The sequence below is a fragment of the Gallus gallus genome, chromosome 1 (genome assembly GCF_016699485.2).
Source record: "Gallus gallus isolate bGalGal1 chromosome 1, bGalGal1.mat.broiler.GRCg7b, whole genome shotgun sequence".
In the NCBI taxonomy this organism is placed as follows: Eukaryota; Metazoa; Chordata; class Aves; order Galliformes; family Phasianidae; genus Gallus; species Gallus gallus.
In genome coordinates, this window is record NC_052532.1 from 89,398,213 (window position 1) to 89,415,906 (window position 17,694).

Sequence of the window (17,694 nt, forward strand, 5' to 3'; positions counted from 1 at the left end):
GCTTCAGAGATGCCTGCCTTGGGCCCTAAGCGCTCAACACGAGACTGTCTGATTTCTTTCTTTGTGTAGATGATTGAGAATTTAATTATTGATAAAAATCAGACCTAAATATATACATGATGTTAGATTATGCTATTACTGTAAGATTAGTAAAGATGTTTTGCTTACTGATAGAGGTAAAAATTCAAAATACCATTCTTTTCTTTTAAAGTTGTGTATAACTGCAGGGAAAATATTTTTCCCTCACTTGCATGGAAGAGCAGCTCATTTGTGGTAGTATAGCACTAAAAATACACATATGGTATATTCACATACATAGACAAATGCATGTATTTATGATTGTTGATGACATGGACTGATTTCTAATCCTGTATGCCTGCTGTATTTTCCTACTGTGTATTTTGTTGTTGTTGTTGTTTTGCTTGTTTGTTATTTTTTTTTTCTAAATGATAACCAAAATTAAACAACCAGTAGAAGAAAAATGCCAAAATAATACATATAGGATACAAATAGGTCAACTTAGCAGATTCATAGTTAATTGCCCTCATTTTTCCTTCCCTAGTCCTATTCTTTTCTTTTCTTTTCTTTTAGCACCAATACCCAGACCATCTGGTTCTGGGAACAGTGTCAACCCTTCAGGGTTGTCAGGAGAAGGGTCGTTGTTGTCAGTAGGAGCTGAAGCTGCTTAGGCTGTTAGAGCGGCCACCTCTAGCAGAACTATCATGTTCAGATGCTAAAATTCCCTGGCGTATGGTGGCATTTCTTTTCCTGTTGACAGTAATTTCCATTTTGAAAGAAAAAAGCCAAACCAACAAAGAAAAAAATGAGTCCAAATTGCAGATAATAAATATTGAAGATGCGCTGATCAGTGCAATCATGAAAAATGTTGTCCTGTTTTATACAAATACTTCACTGGCTTATATTTATGTAGAGATGATTCTTTATGTTTCTTTGTATCAATTCTCACCTGTTCTGCTTCATGTGAATGAATAAATGGTTAGCTAGGAAACTGTAATTAAGCACTTGGGAACTGGGTCCAGGATAAGGAATGAAATTTATGTTTGTGCTTGTGAAAAAATAAGTAAACATCAAAAAATATCCTTCACTGTATTTTGTTTGTTTCTTTTTTACTTGTCACGTTTTAAAACAGATTTTAAAACATTGTGATTGGATGGGCTGGAAAATGTCTCTTTTGGACTGCTTGCAAATAAAATCTAATAAAATCAAATAATAATAACAAAAAAGATAATGGTGGTTAATAGATGGCACTCCACTTTGTCTGAACTTGAAACACTGTAAATAATGACTTTTGCATTTAAGGTGTTATACATGACATTCCGAAAACAGTTCACTACTACAAGACAATTTGAGAACAAATTAGATCAGGAGGAAGAAGGAGCTGAAGGGAAAGACTTTAGTCTGCATTCATTATTTATTCTTTTAATCTGAGAATATTATATATGTCAAATACGGGCCTTTAATCAAATAAAGATTAAAATATTCAGATCTCACCTACGTACTCAGATACACTGACCCAAATTTTATCCATCCAAGGGGCAAACCCTGTAGTTTGTGCAGGTGATAGAACCGCTCTGTTCCCACCCCCTGCTGTAATTATTTTGGACAAAGATCCATTGTTTATTTTTGTCACTTTTTTGTTTTGAAAAGTTCCTGTGTCTGCTGTTCATACCATGTTTTAAGATAAACAAGGCAATCCTTTTCATTTGTCTGCCTTTTTCTTCTTTGTAGCTATCTGCCAGGCCACCTGAACAAATCAACTGCTTCACAAGATCCTCAAATAAATACATCTTTTAGTACAAGTAACTGAGGTTAACTGGACAGAGGCAAATGAAACTCATTCTTCTTCGTTTTATCTTTTTGTAGTTAATCTGCTGGATTCAAAAACAATTCAAGGGGAGCTGGGCTGGATCTCCTACCCATCACATGGGGTGAGTTCACTAGACTGTGAAATGGAAAAGTGCTGCTACAGACCAGTGTGCTATTTAACCATTGTTTCCTCTTCAGAGGACACTGTGCAATAGCTGTGGTTCTTTGGAGCTTCAAAAATAGTCTGCTCTAAACTTGAAATATATTGTTTATAAAGTTATGGAGCCTTTTCTCTAGAATATATATCACACTGCACGTAATCCCGATGAAGAGCTTCTTGGAGAAAGTGACAGCAAGAGGTGCACTGGACAAAAAAATAAACCACACCTGTGTTTAAGCACCATTCCTTCTTCTATTGCAGTGCATATTTCTGAAAGATACCACAGAACTGTTTCATAATAGTGCTTTGATGATTTTATCAGATGGGAATAGTGGAAGGTTGAATAATAAGTGTGTGATATAAGTACTCATTTGGTAAAATCCGTGCTGAGTTTTTCAGGTATTGTTATTTATTAGTTAGAATGTTATCAAAGAAATGCTTAAATCATATTCTTGAGGGTTTCTTTTTGTTTACCTTGTAGTCAGATTTAATGAAACTGTGCATTCTGTATGGATTAGTGCAGTCTTAAATCATCTGTGCTTTAATGTTTGCTAATGCTATTATTTTAAGACAGCATTTACCACCTTTTTTTTTTGCCAGCTTAATATCAGTGCATAGCTGCCTGGTGGCACCGTTATTTGGTCACTCCTCAATTTACTGTGTTGCTGTGGAATGTATATGCATTCTGGCGTGTAAGAAAAAATTCTTGCTTTCTACATTGCATTGTGCAGATATTAAAGGAGACTCCCAGGTTGCTGCATTTTGTCTCCTGAACAAAAAACCCACCTGGTAGGCTGAAGCCCTGGTGCCTGAAGCTTCCCTCACCCTTGGAAAAGGCTGTGCTTTCAAGCCTTCTCTGAAAGAATGTGCTCCAAGACCTGCAGCTCTTCCTCTTCCTCCTCTGTAACTTATGCAGCCCCGCACATGGTGGTGCTTTGGTTCCTTCCTCTTCTGGTAGCCTTATTTCAGTCTTCTATCTTGAAGTGATGACTCCTAGAAGCTTTTGTGCATCTTTCTACCTTTGTCTCCTGCCCTACAAATAAACTTCTGCCAGGGCATACTGCTTGTAAGCCTTTGGGAAATATTGTTTCTAGTCATGATGACGGTGAGGACTTTCTAGCTATAAATCCATTGTTTTTCCAAACTGATTGCTTTTTAAATTCTCAGTGTTGGCAGACATCTGCTCATTTGCTCATCTGTAGGACTCTGAGCATCCACTTTCTGATTCTTCTGTGGCTTTGGGCAAGCTGTTACTTTGCATGTATCGCTTTTACAGATACTAGTGATAACAGTACTTCTGCATGTCTGCCTTACAGGATTCAGTTCTTAAAATTAAAGTAGTGCCTTCTTGATATTAATTATCATACAGGTGTCTAGCAGTACTTAAGGATTAAGTCTTGGTGTACAGGCTGAGTTAATAAAAAGAGCTCTCACTGTGTCTCTGAACAAATTGTTCCATTCTCATGGGGAAGCGAGTTCAAGTTTCTTTCTAGTGGCTGTTCCTGCTGATTTTTCCCAACAAGAAACATTTATAAACAGGATGTCCAAGAGGGAACTCTCCAACAATTTCAGGCTCCACAGTTTATCAACCTTTTTGTCTTAACTTTTTTTTTTTTGAGCCTTTTTTTTTTTTTTTTTTTTTTTTGTTCCTCACTCAGCTGCCCTGCCCTCCTCTGCTTTACTCTTCTGCTCTGTTCATCTTGCAGCTGTGCAGATCTACTGCTCTGCTCCCTGCAGCTGTGCCTCTCTTGCCTTGAATGCCTAAAGCAGTTGGTAGGGAATGAGGTATCTTGGGGGCTATGAGAAAAACAGATGTGCTGCATTACCCCATCAGAAAGAGCCTCCAGATCTCTCAAAACAATTTTATTAGCCTCTGCAAGTTTGTGTCAGGTAAATGTAACAAAACTTGTTCGTGTCTGTTTGTGCATGCTGTTTCTGCTTACTATAAGGTCCACATACACTGAACCCAAACTAAATAATGGAATTTTACTGATGTCCTTAGAAGGTAGTGAAATTCCTTGTTAAAAATCACATAGTAGTAAATTAATGTAGATCGTGTACTGTGAGTGTTTTTGTAAAAGAACTAAGGCTCTAAGCTGTACCCTTCAAAGTACTGTTGAAATTATAAGATCACCTATTGAAACATCAATGTAAAGTATGAAAACACCAGCATGTATCTTACTGAATATCCTACTCGAATATTTCTGTAAAATGGTGACAACTTGAACATTGTATGAAAGAAGGATCTTTTTTTTTACAGTCCGTTATTTATAGTCAATTAATTAAACCTGGTAAATATGGCTGCATCTGTCTCTGAGCTAACTAAAATATGAACTTAAACTTTAGTGGAAAAACATTATAATAAAGATGTCACATCACATTGAAAGATTGCTAATAGCATAGTGGTGATTTACAGGGTAAAGCTAATAGAGCTACACTTGAGGCTGTGATTTACAAATGAGTATACTGGTGCTGTGCCAATTCTTCTTCAGTGTGCAGCAGCATTCTCATCTGAAGTCATCAATGTCAGTATACATAGGAGTGTGACTTACAGAAATTTTATAAAAATAATTTATCTGAAGTGTTTAATATGCCTGTTAGAAGGCTAGTCATTTTATCGGATCTATACAGGATATTGATTGATTTCTGGCTAAATGATCCAAACTGGTTGGTTGTCATTTTCAGCATTCAATGGCTATTCTTTCTTCTTTTAAGTCTGACTTGATTTAGGCATATATAATAATAGCTTCCCAGAAATTCCTGAATATTCATGTTAAGATTTATAGCTCATTTGTATTCAAGGATTTCTGTGTCCCACATAAGAACCCTCTGGCGGCAGTGTTTTAGACTATGGTTAGTAATATCACCCCATAAGAATGTGATCTCTCCTTGAATCATCCCACGGAGCCACAGCCTTGGCGTCAGGAACACTGATCTGGTCAAGCTCATTAAAATCTCTTAAGTACAAAACACCATCCCCTCTAGATAGCAAGGCAACTGAATTAAAAATATAATAGTTGGCTTTGCTGATGCTTGAGCGTGATTGGCAGCAGCCACGAGGCCTGTATCCTCTGCTACCATCTTCAGCACCTGCCTAGGCAACCTTTTTGTAATGCCAATCAGTCAAATACCAGCTCCATTTCTATAGGTTTCATTAAAGGGGAAAGAAAGAAGAGCTACTTAGTCTGTGCAGAGTATATTATTGATATGCTGATTAAGCATAAAGAAAGTGATCATTAACTGCAATTCACGTAAATTACAGCAGCACAGATGTGGGGGTTGGGAGGATGAAAAAGCAAGTCACTTTAATAATGTACAATAGAAATGTGATGGATAATTCATACAGGACAAAAAGAGTAGAGTCTAAATCCTACTCTGCATATTCATGTGAGTAGTTGTATTGGTTTCAGTGTGATTTTTTTTTTCTTTAGTAAGAAAGATGTTTCTAATTTGAAACATTTCTAAATTGAAACATTGAACTAATTTAGTTCTGTGTTCTTCGGGAAGTTTGGAAAATTATCTCTGTCATAACAACGGTGTATTGTTCTACAGTCACCCACGTTCTGACATGATCTTTACATGTTTATTGCATATACTCACAGACTTGATAATTCTTGAGTCCTCATTTGGGTAGTTGGTTGAAAAGTAAAAGAAGAAATCATGTTTGTCTTGCTTTTGCTTGCAACTAGAGAAAAAAATGTTTGAGTGTTCGTTATTATGTAATAGATTATTGCTTAAAAAACAAAACAACCCATCCCCTCCCCCCCCCCCCTTCCCAAACCCTGTCCTGTACACAACCAGTAAATTGTGGGCAAAATTAAAAAATACTGGTTGGGAAACAGAGGTATGGCCTTTGATCCTTGGAGAAGTTTTTAGCTCTTAAGTTTTTTCAGACCCATCTGACCCGAGAGCTAGGCATGTTCATCACCATAGTGCAGGCATGCACTCTGGGGCGTGTACTTTAGCTGCTGTCTGTACACTGAAGTGCTTTCAAAATCTGTTAAATCTGTTGTGAATAATTCACTTTTTCTTAGTACTCACTCTCATAATCATTTGGACAAAGCAAGTTGTTGCTCTCAATAATGGAAACTTTATTAAGTATTAGCGGAGAAGCGGATAACATTCCCTGTTTCTATAATAATAGTTTGTGTTGTGTGAGGAAGGCCAGAACATGCATTATGGAGATTGATTGAGAGTTTTTCCACGAACCAAATTGGGTTAGAATCAAAAATCTTGAGTACAAATGAGGAAAACGTCTCCTTTCTTATATTTCAAAAGCCTGAGAGTCGTTTGTCGCATTAGACTTTGCCTGCCCACAAAAGTGAGTCTCCCAGGCTGCATTTGTTCTGGTTGCAATAATCTGCTAACATGTGGCACTGTATAATCTTTTTTTTTTGGTGGGATATCATAGATGCAGTGACTGAAGAAAAGTCTGGATAAATAAGCATTTGGGTACTGCTTGTGACTAGATGAAAGTGGAGAAGAATTTGGGCGTAATCATGTTTTGACTGTGATTAAGGTATGCTCAGATAGATAAACTGCATTCGGTAGCCAGTTATTTTGGCCATTGGGAATAGAAAGTTTTTCTGTTTATAGGACAGAAATTTTCAAGATTAATAAGTATTTCCATGAGTACTGGAAATAATGTGGCTTGTTTCCCTGCAGCTTTATGTCTTGTGGTAAATTGTGTCCCTGTAATGGAAACTTTTCTTGCAATGGGTCTTTAATGCCACTGGGTTTCCTGGTACAGTGCTGCAGCCTTCCCCTGAGCTTGGACACGCAGAAAGTTTCTCTGACCTTACAAACTCCCTCATTTTCATGCTGCTGCAGATTTTAAGGACAGCTCAGCCTTCAGCTGAACTTGAAACTAGCCAACAAATACAGAAATTTATGAGCACGACCAAAATTTAATTTTCTTTTAATGCTGATCGACATCTTTGTCTGTATTGTTTTTTGGGGTTTTTTTTGGTCTGAGATGTGAAGCTTATCTTGTCAGCTTCTAAATGATACTGTATTTTAAGTGGAGGATGTTGCCAAACTTACCAGAGGGTTGTGAAAAGGTGTTTCAAAGTGAAACAAATGATATCAGACAATTGGTATGAGACAGAAGATTGCAATTGAAAAATACTCCTATAGAATAAAAACCGAAGTGCTTGTTTTTCAAAATGAAAGCAGGCATGTTATTCTATTACATTTTCCCTACTCATTAGCAGTGGTATTTCCTTAGTACTTCTGTTAACATTCCGTTACAAACAGGGCTTATACATGTTTTGCCTGAGGTCTGGTCTCCTTATAGCTTTATGTATTTCCTACTGTCACTCTGCCTTTCAGGACTTGTGTATCAGGTCTGAAATTTAAGCAGACTATTTTGATGATTGAAAGTCAAACTAACCACAGGGGATTCTGTTTTTGTGAATCGTAGACTTTGTTTCATTTTGCTCTGAAAAGCTGATTGAAAAAATAAATGCTTTCAGTTAATACGCACTGATTTTTTTTTTTAACTAAAATATCTGCTTTTAGAGTACATGGGAAGTATGTTCCTTTCATTTTATTCTCCTTTCTTCAAAGTAATGCGTATTAAGAAATGATTGCTTGTACTGTAGTTTTCATAAACTCTTCCTTTCACCTCCCATTTTCTGCAGTCAAACGTGTTCTTTCTCCTTTGTAGACATTCTGTTTTTTTTTTCCTACTGGACTAAAACTGCCTAAATATATATATATTTCATAAATACAATGTGAATGATTTTGCTTTGCAGAGAGACATTTAAAAATTTTCCTGTTTTGAACTAAAATCTACTAATTCTGATTTGGAGCCTACCTCAGTCTGTGGATGCTTCCTTTACACTCAGTCTGAACATGTGAGAGGGAGTATGGTGCTGTGTTTTTTCCCCTTTCTCACAGCGATTAATATTAGTGATTTAAAGCTATGAGAGATGCAAGATGATTATTTTTATTATATGAATGTTGTTAAACTGGTGACAAATTTATTAGTCCTCCTTTGTGTATAATGTGAGAGTTTTGATGCCTACAGAAACAACACGAGTGTTCATCAGTACGTATTTTGGATGTATTTTAGCTTGCTTTGACTTTTGATTTGTGCTCTATCTTCAGCTGGTTTCACTAAGAGTGCATTTAAAAGGGGAGCTTAAATGCAAAAACTTAGGTGGTTGGCTGAAGAAATGGAGGAAATATTTTGAAAAAGCTCAAGATCCCAATGTTAGCTCAAAATTATGACTTCTGTGCAGTCAGTTGTTAGTCCTTGTTACGAGAGAAATGTTGCTTTAAAATATAGTGCACAGAATATCCTTTAGGCGTGTTGATTTGGTAACCACATCCTCTAGTCCAGTCACCTGAAAAATCCAGCATGATCATAACAATTCTGTGCTTCAGCGCGTTTAAAAATAGCTTTTAACTTGATATCAAGTTAAATGTGTGCTAATTTTTATTAGCGTTAATGTAGGTTTCATGATGAGATATCATTTTTAAGGGAGAAGGAAGCTTCATTTGTGTGTGTGTGCTATCTTTTGAAACTGGGTTATTTTGTTTTACCATCTCCCTTCAAATTAGGATGGCATTTTTCTTTTTTTAAATAGAAACAACCCCAAAAAGCTGAATGCACAGTAAGTGCGATGTTGTTCCATTTTTATAGGTGATAATTACTGAGGAGAAAACCCCACATATTTGCCTCATCAGTCATCTTACTGAAGGTTGCTGAAGTTTCGGCATCAGTTTTCTGTGGTATCAAATTGAAAAGAAAGAAAAAGGAAAGGAAAAGAGCAGGTTTTGACGTCTGTTCCAAAACTTAAATAAAGATCTCATTTGGATTGGGAGCTGCAGATCCTCCAGCTTCCCCTTCTTAGCATTCCAAGCTCTGAACCGGCGTTACTCCCCTCGTGGGCAGTGTTATTTCTGTCAGCCCTGTCAGCACAAACGGGCCACTTGTGAGCAGCTCTCTGATGGCCTGATCACCGTTAGCTGTTTTTTTCCTTCGTAAAGAACTGCTTGCTCCATAATTTTGTTGTGCTCGGATGTATTTGCATAAAGCAGAGCACAGTAATTATCATGGAACGCTGCGTTGTTTATCAATGCAGGTGATTTTAGGACTGTGCTTTCACTTTTCCAGACAGCTTCTCCAAAGAGCAGCCCTTGCCGCCACAGCGCGGCCACCTGAGGCGGGAGGCGGCGGGCGCGCTCCCAGACAGAGCCCGCCGGCCGTTAGCGCCCGACGGGCGGAGCTGTGCGGGTGGCGCCATTAGCCCCAGGCGCCTCGCGGCTCGGCAGGCGGCGCTGTCTGGTGCGGCGCGGCCCTGGCCCCGGCCCCGTGAGGGAGGGTACCGGCTGCAGCCTGCGCCTTCTGTCCCGCCCGCGTGGTTCTTCCCTGTGGCTGCGGTGCTGCCCTTCGTATTCACGCAGAATAGGACGAGCGGGGCAGCGCTTGCGGTAGTCGAGAGGCTTTGGAGCAGGAGCTGTTTGTGATGGAACGCGTGTCACGTCCTTGCGTTCTGCTTTTCATCCGTGGTTGAGCTCTGTGAAGGGTACACTGGGGTTAAGGGCTTTTTGCACCGTGCTTAGATACGATCTTATGCATACTGTGGTGATGAAATGTGTGAGTTCTGCTCGGTGACTCGTCTGAGCGTTAGTTCTCCCTTCCTACCTTGATGTCTCTCACACCAGAACTGTGTTTTCAGCTGCAAGAGGCCCAACAGCATAATTAAGACGTGCGAGTTGTCTGCTGGCACGTGCCTGTGTGGGCTGCTGTGTGCTTTGTGTGCTATGGCTCTGGCCAACGACAGGCGGTCAGTGTTGCCCTTCCTCAGGGGGCTGATGCCTGATTTTAGACTTCAGGGAAAAACGGGGACTGCTTCATCTTTATTCTTGTTTTGAAAGCGACTTAATAAATTAAAAGCCCAAAGTGAAGTCTCTAAATCTGCAGGAGCTCCTTACATCAGTTGTAGCCCTGAGGCTTATTTTCTAAATTAGATGTGAATGTTCACATATAGAACTTCCTGATAGAAGGGCTTGGAACAGCAGCAGTTATGGCTTTTGCATCTTGTGTACTTCACCAGTTGTTTTTGACTGAGAGTATTACATGTAGATTTCAACCGACAGCCTTTATTTAAGGTCTACTGAAACATCATCAATATGGACAAAAAAAAAAAAAAAAAAAAAAAAAAAAAAAAAAGGTGTGTGTGTGAATTAATTTGCTGCAGATTCTGATGTTGCCCTAAAGTTAATACTTTAGCAGTTGAAAATGCGGGTGCTCATTATAGATCAGGCTGCAGAATGGTGTAATTCAGGGTGACTTTTCACTTGGAATCTTCTTCTAAACTTTCATATTGAAATTTGTCTCAGTCTTGGAGGTCCTGATTGTTAGAGATCATGAACTGTTATTTGGTACAGTTTCAAGGAGGCTCTCTAGCCCTGCGGGACCATTGCTAATGTTATTGCCAACATCAGCTTTGGCTTTGTGTAGTGAACTACATTGAAGCCTCTGTGGTGAAGATACCACGGACCCTGTGGGCAACTGGTTCTAGTACTGCACTGTTTTTTTTTGTGTGGAAATAATTTTGCCTGATACCTGTCTGCATTTTTTGAGACACAATTTGTAGCCATTTTCTTTTCTTACACCATCTGCCACTGCTGAGGAGAGCTTTGCTGTGTTAAGTTCCATTCAAGATGCTGCAGTCTGCAATTACATCATCGTGTAGCTTTTCTCTTTACAAGACCAAACAAGTCTTGCTTCCTCACCTCGTCTGTTTTTGTCCCCTAACTCTCTGAGTTTTAGTCATCATACCGTGCTTGTCTGCAACAGTACCTTTCTTAGCTGGAAGAGATGAAAATGTGAAAAGCCCCTGTGAGGATAGTGGAGAAGATCTGAGAATGGGATGAAGTAGGAGTGTAGGTACCTCGTCTGTGTGCTGCTTAGGTGTCTCAGTCTAGAAGCACTTCACAAGCTATTGCTTGTATTTTACATACCCTTTTCCACCCAGATAACTGGCAAGATATTGGTTCTGGAGAAGTTAAGATTTCTTAAGAAGAAAAGTTAACAGCATGCTGTGATTTAGGTCTCCACAGCTCCTAGAAATGAGAAGTCTTGCCTACACTAGTTTGTTTTCCAAAACCTCTTGTAAAGAGAAATTTGTATAGAATCTGCATGTTTTCTAAGCCTTTTATTTTTTAGTCCTACTAACTTTTTCCATAATAGCAAAAAAATTTTAAGCTCATGTTTTCTGCCCAAAAGGGACATTTTATTTGTTTATGGTTGAGCGTCAGGAGCTTTTTTAGGGACAGTATCTTTTGATTCGAATGGTTATTGTTTGTTTGTTTTTTTAAAAAGCAAACACGTTTCCTGAGGGTGAACAAGGCTTGAAAAAAAGAAAGATGAGGTAATCGTGGAAGCTGAACTGAAATGAAAGTGATAACTGGGTAGAATGACATTAAACAGTCATAGCATATGTGGAGAGAGGTGTTAGGTGTGAGGGCGAGTGAAGAATCTAGACTGAAATCTGTAGAAAGCAACTCACATTTAAACTGCTCGTGGAGCTATTCCTTGCTGCCTTCCATCTGGAAGATGTGGGGATTCTTTCTCATGTGACAGTAGGGAATAAAGATGCCACAAAAGCCTTTGGCTTCTGCGGAAGGGAGAGGGTTTGGGTTAACTCCTAGCATCCCTGTAACTGGCTCCTTCCTTCATACTGCAGTGATGTTTGTGCCTGTCCTCTTGTCAAAGCTTTGCCTTTATAAACGTCGGTGTAAATATTTGCTGTGAGTTCAAATAAACAGGATTCTTGCTTTTCCGCTTTTCGCAGAATGCAAAGCTAAAATCCCAACCAGAACTTCAGAAGTTAATTTTCCTTGTGGCTGTGTAGTTTCATCCGTAATGTGCAGTGCATTCCATCAAACTTACGGGATGTGTAACCTGGCAAAGCAAACACTGCTACTGGAACTTGAGCGTTTATATTCCCTGATATCCTTGTGTTACCTGTTTAACTTTCGCTAATACTTTTGTGACACTTTATTAATAAATGTAACATGTCCATGACAGTAATTTAATTTTACTCTGAAAACTGGTAATAAATGTTTGAACTGTAGAGCATTTATGTAGAAGTGTTTTAGCCTGAAGAAATGTTTAGAGGAGAAGCTGAGCCGTGCTTCTCCTGCTGGCACTGTAATTTAGCAGTGTATATTCAGAAGTAAATGGTTTTCAGATTAGAACATCCTCTTACAATGAAACCATCCAGAGGCATGAACATTAAAAAGATCAGTAGAACAGTACTGCCTAGATGAAGGACAGATGGGTGGTGAAGTAGTCAGCGCACAAAATGAACATGCTGCCCTTGTGGAAGCTTAACTGCATGCCTGGTTTGCCAGGACCATATGACTTCTGCATAATTTTGTCTTGTAGACTGGGAATTGACCCATGCAATAGAAAAGGAGGTATTGGCTTTAAAAAAGCAGAGAGTATAGAATTGTATGGGCCAGCAACTGTTCTCAAATCTTGGTACAAACCAGTTTCTAAACTTTACTGCTGCTGAATCTTCCATTTACATACCGTTTTAAGAGAAAGTTGTGAATCGTCTTTCTCATGCTGTGGGTTACCCTACTTCTGAGTCCCTAAGGAGTTTCTGTTTTTAAAGCATCCGTAAATAAAATGGAAGCAGAAACTGAGAAAATTCTGGAAATAAAAAGTTGGTGGAAGTGTTGGTGTTCTTAAGATTTTAGGAAAATTGTTATACGTGACATGCTAAATCTTGAAAATTCAGTTGTATATGATTGAACCAATGCAATGTCTTGATTTAGAAGGTGGAGGGCAGCATTGAACTCATAGAGCTAACTTGTTAAAGCACTTATTATTAGAGATGCAAATTGAAACATCTGCAATTCGTATTATGTATGTTGAAAAGTGGTGACTTCGAGGACTGAGCAAAGAAGATGTGGTTTTACTTGATTAGGAGTTGTGTTTTAATAAGTAGAATAGCAGATCTCCATATAGGCAGTGAAAAAGTATATTTCTGTTATTAAGCATGTAATCTGTTAAAATGTATGCCTTTTTAAAAACTCAGAGAACTCAACAGAAGGGCAAGAGAGCATCCAAACTGAAGGTACGCCCTCAGATTCTTTTGCAATGACTTCTATGCAGCAGTTTGCAGTGTTATGTCTGCCATTGTATTCCATGCTACATGTATTTCATTATTTCTGGCATGTTTGGAAGTGTTTTTTTTTAAAAACCATATGCATTTTAACTGGTGCATGTTAGAGTTATTTACAAACGCCGGTCAAATGTGATGTGTGTTTGTTTAACCTAGTTTACTAGCTGAGTTAAAAGGCAGAACTGTGACCAAATATAAACATGTTTTGGCATGGCCACTTGCAATGTGTCTTACAGAAATCAAATTCACTTAGTAAGATGGGCACTTTTTTTTGCAATCTTCTTTTTGCATTCTTTTGTAAAACAGAGATTTTGAGTTAAAGCCTTATATGTTATTTTCCTTTTATTTGCTTGCTCACTTTCCATAAAAGGTACTGATCCAGTAAGGACCAATAAAACAGACAGTCTACTTACAGTTTCTATTCCTTTTAATTATAAAAGCAAAACAAAAAAGTGGGGAGAAAAACAGAACTGCAAGTGATAGCATTCCATTCAGTTTTTTGCTGTTAAACTTCCCTATTCTTCCATTACAGGAAAAACAAAACAATTTTTCTCTCCATATTTCTTGCCAGTAAAAGCTTTGATCTGTCTGTTTTGCTGTCTAGTTACCCATGTCCACGTTCTATCCACGGTGTGGGAAGAGTTTGAGGAATACAGTTGAATGCCAGGCCTGCCGTCCCATGGGATGGAGACAATGTAGAGGTTTTCTCTAGCACTCTGTGGACTGGAGGAAGAATTTTAGTGATATTGTCCAATACCCTAGCCATCCTGCCAAGGTACAAACGTGCTATATGGCTAAAAACAGCAAAAATGTATAATAATAATAAAACAAAGACTAATTACACAGTTACCGTGTTAGAATTGAATCCTGTCACATTTAGCTTGATCTATTAAGAAAATGGCAATCCTGATACAAAATCTACTTTTTTCTCATCCAACCCTAATAACTTGTGAAGACTGTTCCTGATTTCAGCCACATTTGATGAGGAAGTGGAGGAGGACATAAATCTGATATATTTTACTCCTACGTATGTCATGTGAGAAGGACTTGTTTTGAGCGGTCCTACTCAAGCTATACTGTACTTTGTTAACCATTTCAGTATCTACACAGAGGAGAGCCATTGTAAATGTCCAACTCTGGAAAAGCCTTTTAATAAAGCTCTGCATCTCTAAACCTAGTCAGGTGAGCACCAGATTACAAATATATATATATATTATATATATATATATATACCTAACAGAAGTCTTTTTGGGTTAAAGATGATAAGATGATGTTAGGTGGTCTTTGCTCTGTGGCTTCAAAAGGAAGATAAGAACCATTCTGATCGCTGACATAGCTAACTTCCCATCTTTATGATTTTGACAATGTGAAATAATTGAAAAGGTTTATATAGAAAAATGAAAGAGGAATAGTGAAAAGGATGTCTCGAATAGTGACCCAGATAAATTGCCTAAACTTGGTTCTTAGTACATGACAGAATGACTTTTATCATAGCAAGTCCATCGCCCTGAACAAAGTGCAGGCTGGATAGAGTTCTGGGGTCTATAGTGCATTGGTTGAATTTGTTAACCCATCTATGAACCCATTTTAGTCACAGAAACTGTGTTGGGTTTACATTGTAACTAAGAGTAAAAATACAGCTACATGCAAGTAATGTGCCTGCACAGATCATAGAATCATGGAGTGGTCTGGGTTAGAAGGGACCCTTAATGTTATCTTGTTCCAATCTCCCTGCAGGGACACCTCCCTCTGGACCAGGTTGCTTAAAGCCCCCTGGTTGCTCCAGCCTGGCCTTGAATGCCTCCAAGGAGGGGGCATGCACAACCTCTCTAGGCAACCTGTTCCAGTGTCTCACCACCCTCACAATAGAGAATTTCTTCTTAATATCTGGTCTAAATCCACCCTCTCCCAGTTTAATGCCATTTCCCCTTCTGTCACTAATCCTCCTTGTGCTGGGGGCCCCAGAACTGGACGCAGCACTCCAGGTGGGGTCTCATGAGAGCAGAGTAGAGGGGCAGAATCACCTCCCTCGACCTGCTGTTCACACTTCTCTTGATGCAATCCAGGATAAGGTTGGCCTTCTTGGCTGCAAGTGCACAGTGCTGGCTCACTCTAAATCTTTCATCAACTGACACTCCCAAGTCCTTCTCTTCAGGGCTGTTCTCAAGCCATTCTCTACCCAACCTCTATCTGTGCTTGAGCTCTGAACCAGGTGCAGGACCTTGCACTTAACCTTGTTGAACTTCATGAGGTTGGCATGGGCCTGCATCTCAAGCCTGACCAGGTCCCTCTGGATGGCATTCCTTCCCTCTAGCATGTCAATTGTACCACTCAGCTTGGTGTTGTCTGCAAACTTGCTGAGAATATACTTGATCCTACTGTCTGTGTTGTCTACAAAGATGTTAAACTTTCTACACTGGTCCCAGAACTGATCCCTGAGGAACACCACTCATCACCAGTCTCCACTTGGACACGGAGCCACTGACCACAACTCTGAGTGCGACTATCTAGCCAATTCCTTATCCAGTGTGTGGTCCGTACATCAAATCCATTTTTCTCCAGTTTGCTGACCAGGATATCATGCGGGACAGTGTCAAACAGTTAGCCCAGATCTGGGTAGATGACATCAGTTGCTCTTCCTTTATCCATTCTTCCATCATAAAAAGCCACCAGGTTTGTCAGGCATGACTTACCCTTGGTGAAGCCATGTTGGTTAATAACAATCACCTTGCCTTTATTTTCCATGTGCCATAATAGAGCCTTCAGGAGGATCTGCCCCATGATCTTGTCCAGAACAAAGGTGAGACTAGTTGGCCTGGGGTTCCCTGGATCTTCTTTTTTTCCCTTCTTGAAAATGGGAGTTATGTTTCCCCTTTTCCAATTAGTGGGAAAACATGACAAGTCTAGATAATGTAGTCTTTTTTTTTTTTCCTGACCTATACCATCCTAGATATGAGTAATGTTTTGTAAACATAGTAAACCAAAATTAATATAAACTGTTATAATTCAACAGCACATTTGGTGATATGACGTTCATTGGGCAGAAATCATGGCTGGAAAGGACAGAGGTAAAGTAAGTGTCTGAAGAGTAATCCTTGGTTCAGAACAACTGTTAAATGCCTTTTCTGTGAAGAGAAAGTGAATACAGGATTGTAGTGAGCAGTCACCAATGGATAGTGTGAGCAGATGCTGGGGAGCCTAGGAAGGTTATGGAATAGTTAATAGCAATATTAAAATGATAATAAAATAAGAGTGCCAAAAGGTCAAAGTAAGTAATAAGAGCATATTGTGGTATCTGAGAGAGAATGGGCTAAGAAGAAGGCAGTGAAAGATCTTAGAAATAACCCAGGATAATATAATTAACGTTAAGTTTGCATAAAATGAAAATAAAAGACCTCTTCCAAAAGATGTCCACAAATATATAAAAGTGTGTAAACTGAGAGTGGTTCAGAAGAGATCATATTGGGCTAACTGACTGAATGGTTTACTTCTAGCTTGTTTGGGTGACCCTTGTCATTTTGTACATTGAAAGGAACAGGAAAACAGTAGCTACCAATGTAACATTACAGACCTTATGCAGAAGAGGTTGAAACTAAGGAGAAGTAGAGCCAAAGAGAGTAAATTCAGGAAAAGGGGGAAAAAATCAAAATGAAGCATCCATTTTTGTGGATGGAGGGGTGAGAAAATAGAAAATGGAAAGAAAAAGAAAGGCATGTTAATATGCTACCATATGAAATATTTGGGTTCAGAACAAAAATCAAGCTCCAAGCTGAAGAAAACAGAGCATTTGCATTTGTCTAAGCAGTCTAATTTTAAAATATATAGCTATGCATGAGCAACCTACAAACTGAGAAGGGGAGCCATATGGCTTACAGCTTTTTCCTGCTGTTTGTTAAACCAGTAGAATAGAATCCAAGTGTGCTTCGTGCCCTGTGATCTTTCTAGCAACGTGGTCCTTTCTCTCCAAAGGACTGTCTGTGCTCCTAGGGTTCTGAAAGGTGGAGGTGACCAATGTGCTGCTCACAGAGCAGTGTATCCTTCTGTAACAACCTCCTGGGATTCTTCCAGAAGCTGTAGGCAGCGTCACGTTGTACCATCATGGTGTTACTCTCTGGACAGTTGCTGAATCCTGGCTGGACCTGGAGTAGAGTAACTGAGGGATGAGATTGGAGTGGTGGAGACTATAGGAGGGAGACAAGAAGGTAGGTGGGCAGCTGCAGGATCCTACTGAGTAATGCCAGGCCCAAATTGTAACTGCTCTCGTGTCATCCACATAAATTTTAATTTCACTGATAAAGTATAAACTTAACAATCTGCTCTGATTTTTAAGATTCAGTATTATTAAAACAGTCTGTGTTTCTCTGTTGTTCCATAAAAAGAGTTGTCAATAAATAAATAAATAAATAAAGGACATCTTGTGCTGCTCCAAAACAGAGGTTTTGCTGGGAATGCTGTCTCTATTCTTTTTCTTTTTAATTGTTCTATTCCAAGGCTTAGCAGGTTTATTAATTGGCTGAATGAGAGCAGAATCCTGGCCAAAAGTATTACAATTTGTAG

At 39.0% G+C, this 17,694-nt stretch overlaps 1 protein-coding gene across 3 annotated transcripts in view; it reads left to right on the top strand.

Annotated features, from left to right (window-relative positions):
- EPHA3 (EPH receptor A3) overlaps positions 1-17,694 on the top strand; it is a 221,216-nt gene that overhangs the window by 15,257 nt on the left and 188,265 nt on the right. For all 3 annotated transcript variants that reach the window (NM_205430.3, XM_015295857.4, XM_040669158.2), the window contains exon 2: positions 1,885-1,949. In NM_205430.3, the coding sequence (NP_990761.2) occupies positions 1,885-1,949 (65 nt within the window). The remainder of the gene's footprint in view (positions 1-1,884; positions 1,950-17,694) is intronic.